Source organism: Camelina sativa, chromosome 16, assembly GCF_030686135.1.
Source record: "Camelina sativa cultivar CO46 ecotype springtype chromosome 16, ASM3068613v1".
NCBI classification, from domain to species: domain Eukaryota; kingdom Viridiplantae; phylum Streptophyta; class Magnoliopsida; order Brassicales; family Brassicaceae; genus Camelina; species Camelina sativa.
Window position 1 is genome coordinate 27585167 of NC_141895.1, and position 14702 is coordinate 27599868.

General features: G+C 34.8%; 4 protein-coding genes and 1 long non-coding RNA gene across 5 annotated transcripts in view; 4 read left to right on the forward strand and 1 right to left on the reverse strand.

Annotated features, from left to right (window-relative positions):
* Positions 1 to 36: 36 nt before the first annotated feature.
* On the forward strand, positions 37 to 2007 carry LOC104752340 (uncharacterized). Its single transcript, XR_015583451.1, has 6 exons — positions 37 to 88; positions 392 to 463; positions 647 to 739; positions 1214 to 1414; positions 1546 to 1634; positions 1735 to 2007. It is a non-coding gene; the product is annotated as an uncharacterized LOC104752340 (long non-coding RNA).
* Positions 2008 to 2934: 927 nt separating this feature from the next.
* LOC109129551 (uncharacterized) overlaps positions 2935 to 14702 on the forward strand; it is a 52781-nt gene continuing 41013 nt past the window's right edge. The window contains exon 1 of the mRNA XM_087489849.1: positions 2935 to 3037. The gene's annotated coding sequence lies outside the window, so the exon portion shown is untranslated. The remainder of the gene's footprint in view (positions 3038 to 14702) is intronic.
* LOC104752347 (transcription factor MYB63-like) overlaps positions 2935 to 14702 on the forward strand; it is a 34561-nt gene continuing 22793 nt past the window's right edge. The window contains exon 1 of the mRNA XM_087489848.1: positions 2935 to 2977. The gene's annotated coding sequence lies outside the window, so the exon portion shown is untranslated. The remainder of the gene's footprint in view (positions 2978 to 14702) is intronic.
* On the forward strand, positions 4758 to 6543 carry LOC104752341 (putative BOI-related E3 ubiquitin-protein ligase 2). The gene is made up of 3 exons (XM_010474447.3): positions 4758 to 5211; positions 5314 to 5782; positions 5894 to 6543. The coding sequence occupies exons 1-3, from the start codon at positions 5156 to 5158 to the stop codon at positions 6416 to 6418; spliced, it is 1050 nt and encodes a 349-aa protein (XP_010472749.1). The 5' UTR covers positions 4758 to 5155; the 3' UTR covers positions 6419 to 6543.
* LOC104752342 (protein WHAT'S THIS FACTOR 1 homolog, chloroplastic-like) lies at positions 9699 to 14556 on the reverse strand. The gene is made up of 2 exons (XM_019238314.2): positions 12490 to 14556; positions 9699 to 9991 (listed from the first exon to the last, which is right to left on the reverse strand). Exon 1 carries the CDS (start codon positions 14317 to 14319, stop codon positions 13120 to 13122), a length of 1200 nt encoding a protein of 399 aa, XP_019093859.1. The 5' UTR covers positions 14320 to 14556; the 3' UTR covers positions 9699 to 9991; positions 12490 to 13119.

The window sequence follows — 14702 nt, forward strand, 5'->3', positions numbered from 1 at the left end:
CCCAAATGGTCCATGGACGGACCATTTGACAGCTCTACCAATTTGTAGGCCTGCCTCGTTCTCACTCAAGGCCGAGATCACCCTGCAGGTATGGTTAAATCCATGTATGTATATATTTCAATGTTAGCTTTGATACCTGTACATAGTTCATGACTGAGTATAGTCCACGATCTTGCTTTGTCTTTGTCTTATACTGAAATAGAAACTTATGGCTTGGCTTGTCAGTTTCAAGAAACGTTAACCAAACTTATGGCTAACTCTGGCCTTCGGTATCAAATTGCCAAGATCTAATATTTGAGTTCTCGTAGCTACTTACAGAGTAGTGTTTTTTCATTGTAATCGTACTCAGTTATATAGTAAACACTGTAATCTCCTCTTTGGTTCCAAACAGGGGAAGAGGTCCAGCTGGAAGACGTAGAATGTCATCTTACTGCTCTAGTTCTCCAAGCCCCGTAACCGTAAGGTATTCATCAAGATCTTGCTTTGTCTTATTCTGAAATAGATTCTTATATGGCGTGACACACTTTCAAGAAACGTTAGCCCTATATAGCTAAAATGGCCTTCGGTATCAAATTGCCAAGATTATAGACTAGTGTTTGTCCATTGTAATCGTACTCACTGTAATCTCCACTTTTGTTCTAAACAGGGAAAGCGGTCCCGCTGGAAGACGTACAAAGCCTCTTCCTACTCTAGTTCTCCAAGCCTTTTCAGCTAAAGAAATAAAGATATACCTTGCTTAGTTATGTATTGACGTCTACATTGTGTGAACGTATAGGCTCCTTAGAGGATTTAGGAAGAAGCTCCCTGTCAAGTAAATTGTAGGACGCTTAGTTTAGCCCATTCCTCTGTAGGAACACTTAGCTAATTATCTCATTCCTCTGCTTTGCTTCTTTGTTAGTTCTAAAAGCATTGGTTGAGACCTTCACATTACACTAGATATCTTTATGCAATTGGTGTCAAGTGGTGTATGCCTGGTCCCTAGCTACATTGATATCACAACTTTTCTATCGGTGGCTAACATTGAAAAACAATGTAAAAACGTATTGTCATTGTTATCTTGCATCTACACTAGTTCAGGAGCTTGTGATCAAACTTCAACATACAGGAAACTGGATCATCATTTCACTAGAAAATCTCGTATCAATGTTTTACTTTCAAATCTAGTTAAAAGAGAAAGAAACTAATTTATCTTGTGGGACTGTGCTACACGTAGGCCTTTGAGAGGAAGGAGCAGCAGCACCAACAGGGCAACAGGTAGCAGCAAAAGCTCACCGCCACTTCGCAAGAGCTAATAATTGTTTTCCTGCAATCTCCATTAAAAGGAAAAAAGAAAGTTTGAAGTGACCAAAATGAGACTCATGTTCTCATTTACTCTGCTTGGATCGTACGAATAAGACTGATCGGTCTAGTCAAGGTAGGGACTTGAAGTAGGGTCATGTAGTGATAGATTTGTGTAAGTTACTTTAAAGAACAACACATAACCTGTTGTCTAATCTCTCTACTTTTTGATTCAAACTGATTAACCAATTCTTGATTTGGTGAAAGTGAATCAGTGATCTGACAACAACAACCACCACCTTTGTCTTTTGTCTGTTTGCTTGGAGTTAATGTGGTTCATGATCTGATGGTAACAAGTCAGTACATTTAAATTCAATTTCTATGAATAACTCTCCTCGTATTCATATACATTTATAATAATAATAATAAAACATTTATTTCGTATTTTGTCTGAAGGGAATTGAAAGTGGAGGTGGGATCATTATGCATTTTAGCAGAAGATGAGATTGAAAGCAGTAGTGGGAATCATGCAATCTACACATTGGTTCTCTCTTTTTTTTTTTTTGAACAAAATTAAAATAAAATAAAAATTGAAGGGACCACACACTGTCCATAAGCACAACCACACATGACACCAAGTTTAAAGTCTTTTGCAGAACCTCTTCTCTTGTCTCCTAATGGGGCAACAATTTTAAAAATAAATAAATAAATCTTGAAGTTGTGTTATAATTATGAAAGTTATGTTTCGGTGATACGGCTAAGTAAGGTATTTTTTGAAGAGCAAGAAAGAGTGATGGCCCAACACATCTTTAATTGAGTCGGGACCTCTCAAACCTAACTCTTTTTCTCTTATTCTTATGCATCTATCTACCTATCTATCTATCTTCCCAAGATAATTTACCAATAAAAATCAGACGTAATAATTGTCATTTACATCCGATATTTGAGAGCCGATTTATTATTTGAGTAATTGGATGGGTACTTCATCTAGCTTTGAAAATGATATTACACCAATACATCCATCCAATGTATAGGTTGTCACTAAATGTTGAAAGTCATAATGGTCTATATGGTCTGATGAGTAATTTAATAGTTTTGACTTTTTGAGAGAAGACTTCATCAATAACCAAAATATGAAACTCCGTAAAAATCTTTAGATCACAATTCTTACTCTCGGTACTTATGATGATTGTGAGTTTCAATATCCATATGGTGCATTTGATAAGTGTAGTACGTTAGGTCACGAACTTCTCATGTATGGATGGACCATAGTACATGTGATATGTATGCACTAGTAAGCCCCAACAATTAATGAAACACATGTCTTTAATGGGAAGCTTTACACACATCCACTGAAGCCTCTTTTTGAATTGTTGTAAGATCTAGGTGTGTGAGATGATGTTGGAACAAAAGCATAATTAAAGTCACAATTATCAAAACTTTGATACACGAACAATCATGTATACGAACCGAAAGATATATGAGTATATATTTCAAAAGCATGAATTCAATCTTTACAACAAATTAAGTTATAGTGGTTCCTTTAAGGAAAGATGAAGGTTCTAGGTAAGGCACCCTTTAAGATTCTTGCAATGGTTATGGTTATTTCTTTTGAAATGTTGATATCACATGAATAATACCAACACCAACTTTAAGTTGAATCAAATAAGAAGAAAAGAAAAAAAAAAAAAAAAGGAAAGTGAGAATCAAAGTTATAATCAAAAGAGAAAAGAAAAGGATACCATACACCAAAGTCAAGGTGCAATGTCACTTGCTCTTCAATCAAAGAGGAAACTACAATTTAAGATTTCATTGTTTTCTTGTCAAGATGAAGACTTCATATCTTAAATTAGTACATTTGATCAATTGCACCAGACACCCATAGGCCATATAAGTTAATATATCGGCAATGTTGGTCGTCGTCATATAATGTATAACAAATTTGAATGAGCTAGGAGTACAATTAATATTGAAGAATGAAGCAAACACGTATCTAAGTTGTGTGCACCATGGCAAATTGGCAACTCTTTTACTTTACAAAATATACTTTTTATATATAAGATTGGCCTTTATAACACAAATTAAGATGGTGGAAACTTGAAAGCTTTAAAAAGACAAAGGCATATTTGTGTTTAACTTTTTTTTTATTGTGTAGGAAAGATTCAAAGAAAATATAACAAAGCAGCGAAAAAAATGTAAAGACGAAGAAGAAAAAAAATAGAGTAAAAGGGACATAAATTAAAGTAGGAATTAATTCTTGTGTGTTATTTTCTATCCGATATCATCTTCACAAGAACCTGTCTCCATCTCTCTTTCTTCACCTCTAGGTTCTCGTTATTTTATGGATACTTCAGTTTTTTTTTTAACTTCAATTGGAGGATAATTGAACCAATCCAATTGATTCAATTTTTAAGAGCCAAACTTTATCATTCTTTTTTCAAAAATCACACTACTGTTATTTATTATTGTATTGAAATTTAATACTATAATATCAGATTAATATCAAATAAACACATTTTTAAACAACTTAAATATATTATATATTCAATAAACTTAACATTAAATGACAAACTATCAGTATTAATTATTTACTGAAAATAAGTGGTTTCTATTAAATTTTTTTTTTTGTTTGATGATACATTTAAAAGAAGAAGAAGAAAAAAAGGGTCAAAGAAAGGGTCAAACAGAAGTAGCCACGATGTTACACCACGTGGCATCACATGGCGCCAAACTCGTACGAAATAAAAAAATATTACAAACAGAAAAATGGAAAAAAGTAAAGATTTCTTTTTTTACCCATTTTTAACGGACCGTACAAAAGACAATATTGTGGGTCCCAAAGTTACAAAAATGTTCGCCACGCTGGAATGATGATGACATGGCAATACGCATGACTTCTTACACGTGTCATATTTTGATTGCATGTCTTCGAAACAAAATTAACTCCCATCTTTTTTACGGTGGTATATGTCCTAAAATGCCCCTATAATTGCCCTAAATTCACGGTCCAAACCAATCTACACTATTTAATTGGTACGGTGATGAAGTTATAAGAAAAGAGAAAAAGAAAAAAACGAATCCGAGCGTTACTCCTAATAATAATACTAGTATGACCAACAAAAAACAAAATACTTAAAGAAACAATTCAATAACTTTTCCGCCAATTTCGATATACAATTTACCACTTCATCAAAATTATGATAACTGAAAAAGTAGTATATAATAAGAAGATGTGTTGTTTCAAAAAATTTCCACAATAACCGATACAAATTAAACAAGATTTGAATTCAATCACCCAAAATTCAAAGCATTAGGTAACTAATAATAAGAAAAATCCAGTTTCAGAAAGCGTGTTAAGCAAAAAATGAGAAGATTTAAACCAAAAAGGATAAACATAGCAAAAGTCAACATATATCAGCACACCCTAAGAAAAATGGTAAGTTTAACTATAAAAATCCCAGTATGTAAAATTTAGATTTACGTTTGAACAAAACAAAATAATTTAAAATGGAATTCTTTTTTGGAAAGAGATATATTTCTTTTTAACCTCTCTGCCATAAATCTCTCTCTTCACGTTCGTCGCATCGATGTGTATAAATAGGAAACAACCATTTGGTTGAGGTTCGTTTCGATTTGGTCTTCTTTCCTCTCACCAAATTAAAAACCAAAAAAAAAAAAAAAAAAGAACGAAAGGAAAAAAAAAGCAAAGCTCTCTCTCTCTATCTCTCTCTTGTTCACGCACATCAAAAAAGCCACCCAAAAAAACAAAAAACCGAAACGCATGCATTTCTAATTTTCCATCCTTCTCTTTAACTTCCTCTTCTCCTCTCCATCATCATCTCTAAACCTCTCTCTCTCTCTCTCTCTCCATTCTTCAATGGCCGTTGATGCTCACAATCTCTTCCTCTCTCCTCCTCAACTCTTCCCCAACAGGTCTGTGTGTAAATACAACGCTCTCCCTCTCTCTCTCAATCTCTATTTACTTACGATCTCATGTTTTTTTCAACTGAATCTTTTTTATTTTGTATTTGGCAGAGAGTTCATGATGAACAATAACACCACTATGGAACCAACCAGTGGCGGTTTCTGCAATAACAATCAAACCGGTTACGGCGTCGTTTCACCTTTCTCCGTTACCGACGATACAACAACAACCCCAACGCCTCCTTCCTTTCTTCATATGTACGGCAGCGGCGGCGCTGATACTACTACCCCGACCACCGCAGGTTACTACGCCGCCGATGGTACTACTACTGCCACTACTACTAGTCTGGACTGTGATTTCTTCCCTCTACAGACGAGAAAACGCTCCAGAGAGTCTTCTTCTACCAGATCGAATTATTATCATAATCATCATCATCTTCTTCTTCAGAACCAGAGATCATCATCATGCGTTAACGCTGCAACAAGTACAACTCCGTTTTCGTTTCTTGGCCAAGACATTGATATCTCTTCACACATGAATCAGCAACAACACGATATCGACAGATTCGTCTCCCTTCATGTAAGTTTCTTCCAAAGATTCGTCGCATTCAATAAGACTTTTGCTGCTGCTGCTGCTGCAATGTGTGCATCGATCATTGATTTTCTTGTGTTCTGCTGGATTGGGTTTCAGATGGAGAGAGTGAAGTATGAGATAGAAGAGAAGAGGAAGAGGCAGGCGAGGATGATCATTGAGGCAATAGAGCAAGGACTCGCTAAAAGGCTTCGAGTCAAAGAAGAAGAAAGAGAGAGGATCGTCAAGGTTAACTACGCTCTCGAGGAGCGTGTGAAGTCACTATCCATCGAAAACCAAATCTGGAGAGACCTTGCTCAGACCAACGAAGCCACCGCCAACCACCTCCGCACCAACCTCGACCAGGTTCTCGCGCAGGTTAATGACCTACGCTGCGCAGGAGGATCGGATGCTGATAATAACAACAACGAAGAGGACGATGCGCAGTCGTCGTGCTGCGGGAGCACTAAGGCGGCGGAGGGGAGGAAGTTGTGTAGGAACTGTGGGGAGGAGGAATCGTGTGTGTTGCTGTTACCGTGCAGACACTTGTGCTTGTGTGGAGTATGCGGGTCCAGTGTGCACACGTGTCCCATCTGTACATCTCCTAAAAACGCTAGCGTTCATGTTAACATGTCATCTTCTTGACCTGACCCCCCCCCCTTCTTCTTCTTTTTTTTTTGTTAAATGGAAATTATTTTTATTTCATTTTTTTCTATTTTTAAAAACAAATTGTAAGGATACATCAGTTGAATAGTTTTATTTTTTTTTAAGCTAAGGAATCAAAATCATGAAATCTAAACCTTCACTACAAAGAAAGAAAGAGATACATTATCTCAGACTCCCGAAATATCGTTTTTATGTTATTATTATCAATAAGGATAAAGGATAAATTAACCAACCCCATATTATTAAAAAAAAAAAAAGAATTATATTGGTAATATTTGACACATGTATCTCGAAAAACAATCATCCCAAAACTGCAGGAAAGAAATATTATTTTTTTTAAAAGTAAAGTAGTAACAAAAAAAAAAAAACGATAAAATGGGGGTGGGGAGAACAGTAGGAGTGGTAGGGTGTGAAAGACACGCGCCGGCAAAGATGCGTAGAGAAGAGTGGGAAAGAGACAGTGGAAGAGGTAAAAAGCTGACACGTCGGACGCGCGCAAATGTCGCTGTTGTTCGTCTTCCGTAACTCCCCTCCTGACACTTTCTCTCTCCCTCTCTCTCTTTTTTTGTTTTTTTTCAATTTCTCAATTTTTGTTTCCTAGCAACTTTTTTAATCAAGTTACGGAAATCAAAGATTCGATATATGTTTATATGATTATAACGTGAAATTAGAATTTTTTTTTTTTTTTTTAAATGATTCTAGGCTCCGACAAAAAAAAATGCATTGCTGTTTGGATTAGAAAATACTATGTGAATTTTGTATAACACTAAAAATTACATATCATTATCATTACATTTACAGATGAACATTCATTCTTATGTTACAAGTTTAGTATGACAAGACTATCAAAAATGTTATTACTAATATTTTAAAGTTGCTTTAACAGGTGTTTCTACATGATTAATCTGCTGAATAAATATTTTCAAGATATTTATATATATATATATATATATATATATAACTTTTATTTGAAAAGAAGATTTGCATATAAACAAACTAAAGAAAAGCGAAGAGGACACGAGAAAGTGATGTGAAGAGATCATGCCAACATTAAAGAGGATGGATATACTCGTCGCACGAATAAATTAAAAACTCCTAAAGCCAAAATTTTCTGTTTTAAATACTAGTACATGTTTTTTATTTTATTTTATTTTCGGTGCCTAGAGAAAATCAAAACGTGTAAATACTAGTATTATGTTAATCATATTATTCTAATTTAAGTGGTTTTCAGATTTCTATATCATTAGATTTGAGATGTAGACATCTTTGTGCATTCACAGGCGGATCAACCAATGGTGCTCGACTGCTCGTTCATTATTCTAAATCATCACATTTTGAAACGTTCAATATTATCATCTCTACTAATATTTTAAACCATTAATCTTTATTATTGTTTAGAAAACACACACCCCATATACTATTTTTCCAAGGCCGAAAGTGAAAAAAAAAAAAATCTTTAATTAACCTAAGGTTGGTAAAATCTTGCACTATATCGGATGTCATGAAAAGAAAAAACTCCCACTATCGGTTTTGTTAACATTATGTACACACACATTAACATAATGCTTCGACACAGAAATCTTGTAAAACATCGAGGAACATACATGTGAGGTGGTGAATGTGAAAAAATACATTAACTTAAGGCTCCCCTTTGTATGAACTTCATGCATCCGCAAGTAATCTGAGCCATCTTCTATCTCATTTCATTCCGACCATGAATCAAATAGGATCCATGTGTATATATGATCTAAAATTCGCATATCAATCATCTTTTCCAAGTAAAGATTCCAAGTCTTGCTCAACCTCATCCAAAAAGTACTGGTTATAACTATTCGCATTGGGTTCGGGCAATTTGGGACAAATAACTTTATCCAACGTTGAAGAGTATATATCTTTTAAAATTTGTAAATTTCTGAAACGGAGATAAAGAGTATATGAAGGGAAGGAACCAATCGTCACGTACACACTAAGCAACAAATCAAGCAAAAACAAAAGATAGAAAAGAGAGTGACGCTTGACCGATTGATGTTTGTTTTAAATTACTTTATTATTTGGAGACTTTTGAAGAATCTATAAGGACCATTTCCCTACGATTATGCTTTTATTTATTTATATCTAATATATAAGCGAAACAAACGAAGCAAAAGTGGAAGACTTGGTGTAAAGTGATGGGATATGCAAATGTTGTGGTGTTAGGGTTTGTGTCATGCAACTTGTCCACTTCTCATTTTAGATATTATTTTTTATTTTACACCCATTTTCTCCAATATTTCAGCTTTCGTGGGGTTGCTCTCTTTCTTTTTATATATATATATATTTTTTTATTTTACTTTTACATAAGGTTGAAATGATCGTTTCATTTTGATCTATTTTAGACTTTAGACGTGTTTTCATAAAGCAAATTAGAAATATTAGCTTAAGAAAATAAAGAATACCATTCATTTCAAATGGCAAATCCAAATATTTTGTGCATAGAGATAAGTAAATGATAATTCAAGATAACTCCTTATTGAATAATGAACAAATAAATTTGGAATATGTGTCATCAAACCGTAGAAACATAAATTGTCATGTGAATTCAATAATGCATACAACTATAATAACAAAGATACAAAGATTAAATAAAGGGAACATCATCTTTAGGAGTGCAACAAACACTAAACAAAACGATTATATTCCCATATACACGTAAGTGGCAATATACACGATATGATGTAAAAAGATAATAATAGATTACATCAAAAATGTCTTTGAGAATAATTAAAAGTAGAGAAATAGATGTGAGAGGAGGAGGGGTCATGATGGGGAACACCAAAACTTTATAGATTACCTTGTGAAAGGGGGCACTCATGAATTGGTAGCTTTTACCTTTTTTTGTTCTATGTCCTAAGAAAATAAATTTAAATTGAAATTTGATATGATTAATCTATTGTTGTATCTTATTGTTGGGAAATTGGGTCCTACTTATCATTTTTCACCCCTAAGCCATCAATTCGATTTGACTACAAAAACCTATGAATAAATGAGCCCAAATGGGAACAAAAACATTTTGTCACCTCTTTCTTTAACCTTTAACACGCTTGTCAAATGACGTGAATCGGAATCACAATCCCACAATACTAAAAGATAATTCAAATTTCAAAGTGAGGATTACCCCCAAACCAAATCCTTTAAGCATATGACTTTTGTGTTTGTTTGTTTGAAAACAAAAACTCATAACTATTTTTAGTGGCTGAAATTTCTGTAGCAAAGTCTAAAATTAGTGGATCACTATATTGTATTCGTTTCCAGTATATCTTTACAAGCTTCTTTATTTACTTTTCATTGAGAAAATTTAGTGGTGGTAAAGAGAGGATTTGGCAAAGACAAATTACAAAGGGATAAAATTTAAAATGATACCCAAAAAAAAAAGAACTACGAGAGCATATGTTTTTCCTTTTACGTGGGAATATCAGTGACCTACCATTAACCAATGCCAAAGAAAAATGCTATTTCTCTTTTTTTTTCCTCTTTTACGCCGAGTGGATTTGGTGTGAAGTCTTCTGAAAGTCACTGCAGAAAAAGCCACAAGAGATTTGTTTATTTCTCATCATTAGTACCATCCAATTCAAAAAGATTAATAATTTAAAGAGAGTTATAAAAAAGAAACTATCTACATGTAGTGTTAACAATCAGTCTTATCCCACTGAACCACAACACTGCAAAAGCTCATGTGAAAATTAGATTAAGACCTCAAAAAGAGTTTCACTTTCTTTCTCACAAGTCACAGCAATATGAATCATTATGATCACAATCGACCTGCACAGATGTTCCTCTAATTGGGTCTTGTGCAGAATAGATGTCAGATTCTATATAGATATTGTTATTATGTCACATAATTACTTAGAACTTGATTTTGATGATTCAAGAAGAGATATATAAAAGAGTAGTAATGTGGTTATAGAGGAGCATAGACCCATCTGAATACCTATAGAATATGGAAATATGATTGCTCTCTCTCTCACACACACACTCACACACTTTGATATCCCTACAACTATTAACTGTTCATGGATACCTTTTTTTCTCTATTGAACAGAGAAAAGTGTATAGGAAAGTGTTTTGTAATTGTTCTTTCTTGTCTATATTAGGCACCCATACATATCCCGAAGTGTAAAAAATAAATTAGATTTTAAAAGAAGAGAAAGAAAGCCAACTACCCAAATCATTTATGTAGTTTGGTTGGGGTTAGTGGGCAGATATCATATCCAAGATGGAATAGGTTTACATAAAGCATAATGTTATATTATCTATATATACATACGATATATAGTTTAATGTTAATGGTGCATACATGAAAGTCCTCTCTTTTCTCCATGTGGATAGTTATTAGGGAAATCAGATTGGACTATGTCAATTGGAATAAACAAGATATTTTGTTGGGAAAAGGTAACTAAAGTGCTGATGTGGGTATCAAGAAACAATACAAAAGATATGGGTATCAAAAGAAAAGAAAAGAGAAATGGAGAGAAATCAAAAGTTTTGTACAATGTCTATGATTTACTTTTTGAAAATAGCAATGTCTAACAGTAAGAAGCAAAAAAAAGAACAGACATGCATGAGGAGCTTCACGATGAAGATGGGCACCTTTATTCGTTTTAATCAATATACCAATTAATGACCAGAAAAGCAATACTTATTACTAACATAATCATGGAATTAGTTGGGATAATTAGATCAATTATGACAGATGCATTAAGGTGAGATCTAATACTACAACTATACAGAGAAAGGAGTACACATACTTGTGGAGAATGTATTTGGTTATTTTATTGATAACTGAATAAGATTGAAGGGTTTTGGAAATGCTGAAAACGATTTTTCAAAAGTAAAAGCAGAGAGAGAGAGAGAGAGATTTTATCAGATTGGACCAAACAACGAAGGGAAATAATATAAGAGAGATTTGCATGATGTGTTCTTCTGTCCAAAAACAGTACACATATAATTCACAGAAAAATGGTTGGGACTGTAGGACCACTGTTACAATAATGGACCATAGAATTTTGTCCCCAAGAAACCAAAAACCTCCATACATGAAAATGATACCCCTAAAGTTTTGATCTTTTATGTGTCAACTTGCTTATTATGCAATATGCATCATCATCCAAAAGTATCTAACTGGGGCTCCCTTTTGGTTTAAAAAAAAAATTCCTACGTCTTTGTCTAATGTACAGACAAGTTTCCCTGATCAATCAATTAAAACTGTGTCTTTCAGTATTTTACAAGAAGAAAATTCAAATATCAAAGAGTGTGGTTATAAGTCTTTGTCAGTAGTTTTCTGTAACTGAATGCAACATCAGCGTATTGATTCTAATTCGTGGTTGATACGTCGAGGAGATGTTAGCGGATTGATCCTCACGTTTGGTATGTGATTTGGCTTTGTCAAGGTAGAAAAGGAAAAGAGAACCAAAAAAAAATCAAAAATGGGGGGTGTTTAATTGATCTTGATGCTTCAATCAGCCTCAAGATCTTGTCTTTATGCTTTGAATTGTATACCCTTCATTTGGATGAGATGCCAAATGACAAGGACATGAATCCATTTACTTGTTAAAGTTTTAAGAAAGAATAAAAATTTAGAGAATCTGACTTTGGATTTTCTTTTGTGCCAATAGGTGTCTTTTTGATGGATTTCAAATTGATAGGTTTCGACTATATATAGGTTGGTTAACATGTTCAAACAAGACACGGAACCTCACTGAGAACAAAAACAGACAAGTAACTACGCAGTTTATCACGAGAAACCAAATGTCTAATAGTCGTTTATCCAACAAAGCAAAGCAAAATTGATGTATCAGCAGCCTATTACCATTCAACAGTAGACCATGAAAAAGAGAGTCTTGTTGTTTATCTCCAAAAACAATTTTAGAAAATGATGGCTTTCAATGTAGAGAAACAAAAACGGGGCCAGCATAAAAGAACGAGACAGGACTTGGTTGTTATAATGCACTGTGTATTTTACCATAAAACTGTAAAATGATAAATAAAGAGCTACTAATAATGAAAACACTGACCTTTTGTTTTTGAACATGAATGCACTCAGGACTAAAATGGGGAGGGATTGTGGAGTGCGACTTAATTGTCTTTCCCTTTGGCTCTTTTCCCATGATGCCTTCACAAGTCACATGAGTCCTGGACCCCCTTTCCCTGCATTCAAATAAATGTTCCGTCGTGTGTAAACACGAAGAAGATTCCGTTATCGTTTTCTCCAGAAAACCATCAAGAGAGTCGTGTACAGAGAGAAAAAAACAAGTGTATTATAATACGACCTGCATCCACAACCTCCACATGTACAAGATAGTTCACATCACATTCGCAGTACATGGTCAATAAGCCAGTCACATCTCCCATGGTACCATATCAGACGCTGTGACACGTTCTGGCTTTCATCAAGTTAGCACAATCAATCAAGAGATACTATTTACACTTCTGTTTGTTGGTGAAAAGTTAATATCTTAACAAGTACGTTTCTTTTCTTCACATGAGAAGATAATGATGACTCTGAAGAAATGATACAGTAAAATGCTTATAAGGTTTAGGCCCTATAAACTGAGTCTTATTTGCTGGAACATAATCAATGGGTTATATGCCTTGGGGGTACACATCTCGGGCTTTTCGTATAAGATTATATTGAAGACTGCAACTCATGAGATAGGATTGGCTTCTCTCCGACCACAGAGTGCAACAAATCTATCATGGAACAACATCAACGGGCATTTCTCGATCAAATTAGAACCAGCATAAGCTTCTTTGAGAAATACTGTACCCCTTGCTCCTTTGTTAGTAATGTAGAAGATCCCTTGATGCTTTATCAAGCAAAGTATTAGTCTTGATGGAAGCAGATACTCAGAGTGAAATGCATCCAACTGTGCGCAGGTCACTCTCTTCTCCATTGTTAAACTGATCAGTTCATGAAGCACGGCTACAACACGTTTCCTAGCTTTAGGATCTGCAGCATCAAATCTCCTCGCATTAAGATACGGAGATGGGAATTCCATTTTCTGCCACTTCTCAAATTCCTCTAAATAACTAGCGTTAGGCCTAAAACCAGGAGGAAAAGAAACCTTAAACGCATTTCTCCCCAAGAAGTTGCCATCCTTTGTGATCCTGACCTTCTTTCCTCTGTCCTCAATTGGCTCGAGGACTCCTTCACGGAGTAATCTATCCTCACGTGCAGTGACTGCCAGTGAAGAATCCCAATTCTCTAAAACAAGATTAACTTTACCATTGATAACCTTCAAAGAGAAGATTTCAGGGTACTTAGGGATCAATGTAGTCTTGAAATCTTGAGGCAAACCCATTGCAGGTTGAATAAACTCAACCTTCTCCAAAGGCACTCGACAATCAACAGACATCATCAACAACTTCCTAAGATTCTTAACCAGAATAGGTTCCATTGACTCTGTAGCTTCACCTTCCTCAGTTGCAATATTTTTAGCTTTCTCAGTCAGCGTAACAAAAGGAGGTTCTCTGTTTCCACCTCCAACAAAAAAGATGGAAGGGTACTTCTCAATGGCAGCCATTAAGTTCCACTTGTGAACAAAGCCAACATGCTTCTCAAGATCCCTAAGAAGAAGGCTTCCATGTTTCTGGGCCTGAATGATGGATTTCAGTTGAAGTATCAGAGCTGGTTTCTTCTTCAAGTCTATTGCTTTATCAAGCTCATCAACTCTATGATACACTTTCTTCTTGGGTCTCCATCCTCCTCCTCCTCCTCCACCCGACTTGTGTCTCACCTGAAACAATACCAAGTTTTCACTTTCTTCAAACATACTCGTTCTCCGGAACTGAATCAGACCGAATGAGATGGAACTTCTTCTTCTGTACAAAAACGGCTTAGACATTTTATCGAACAGCTTATGTGCACAAATCCCCAAAGAAGTGTAGTACAACACTTCTAGTTATATAAATTGGCAGATAAAAATATTACACACCAAAACAATTAAACTAAGAACAAACTCTTTCCAGAAAGAGTAGTAAGCACAGAGATTTCCCCAGAAAAAAATGTTCTCCGATACAAAATTTTGCCAGCTTAATTTCGTATGGCGAGAGGGAAAGTGAAAAAATCTACCGGGCCTCAACGGGTTATTTATAAGTCGGCCCATTAGCCCATATATATAATTAGTTTCGTTTCTTTTTCGGTGTCTTCAAACTTCTAAAACCGACCACTTCATCTGCACACGTGTGTGTAATGTGTATATAGGTGTCAAATATCATGTTACCGTTG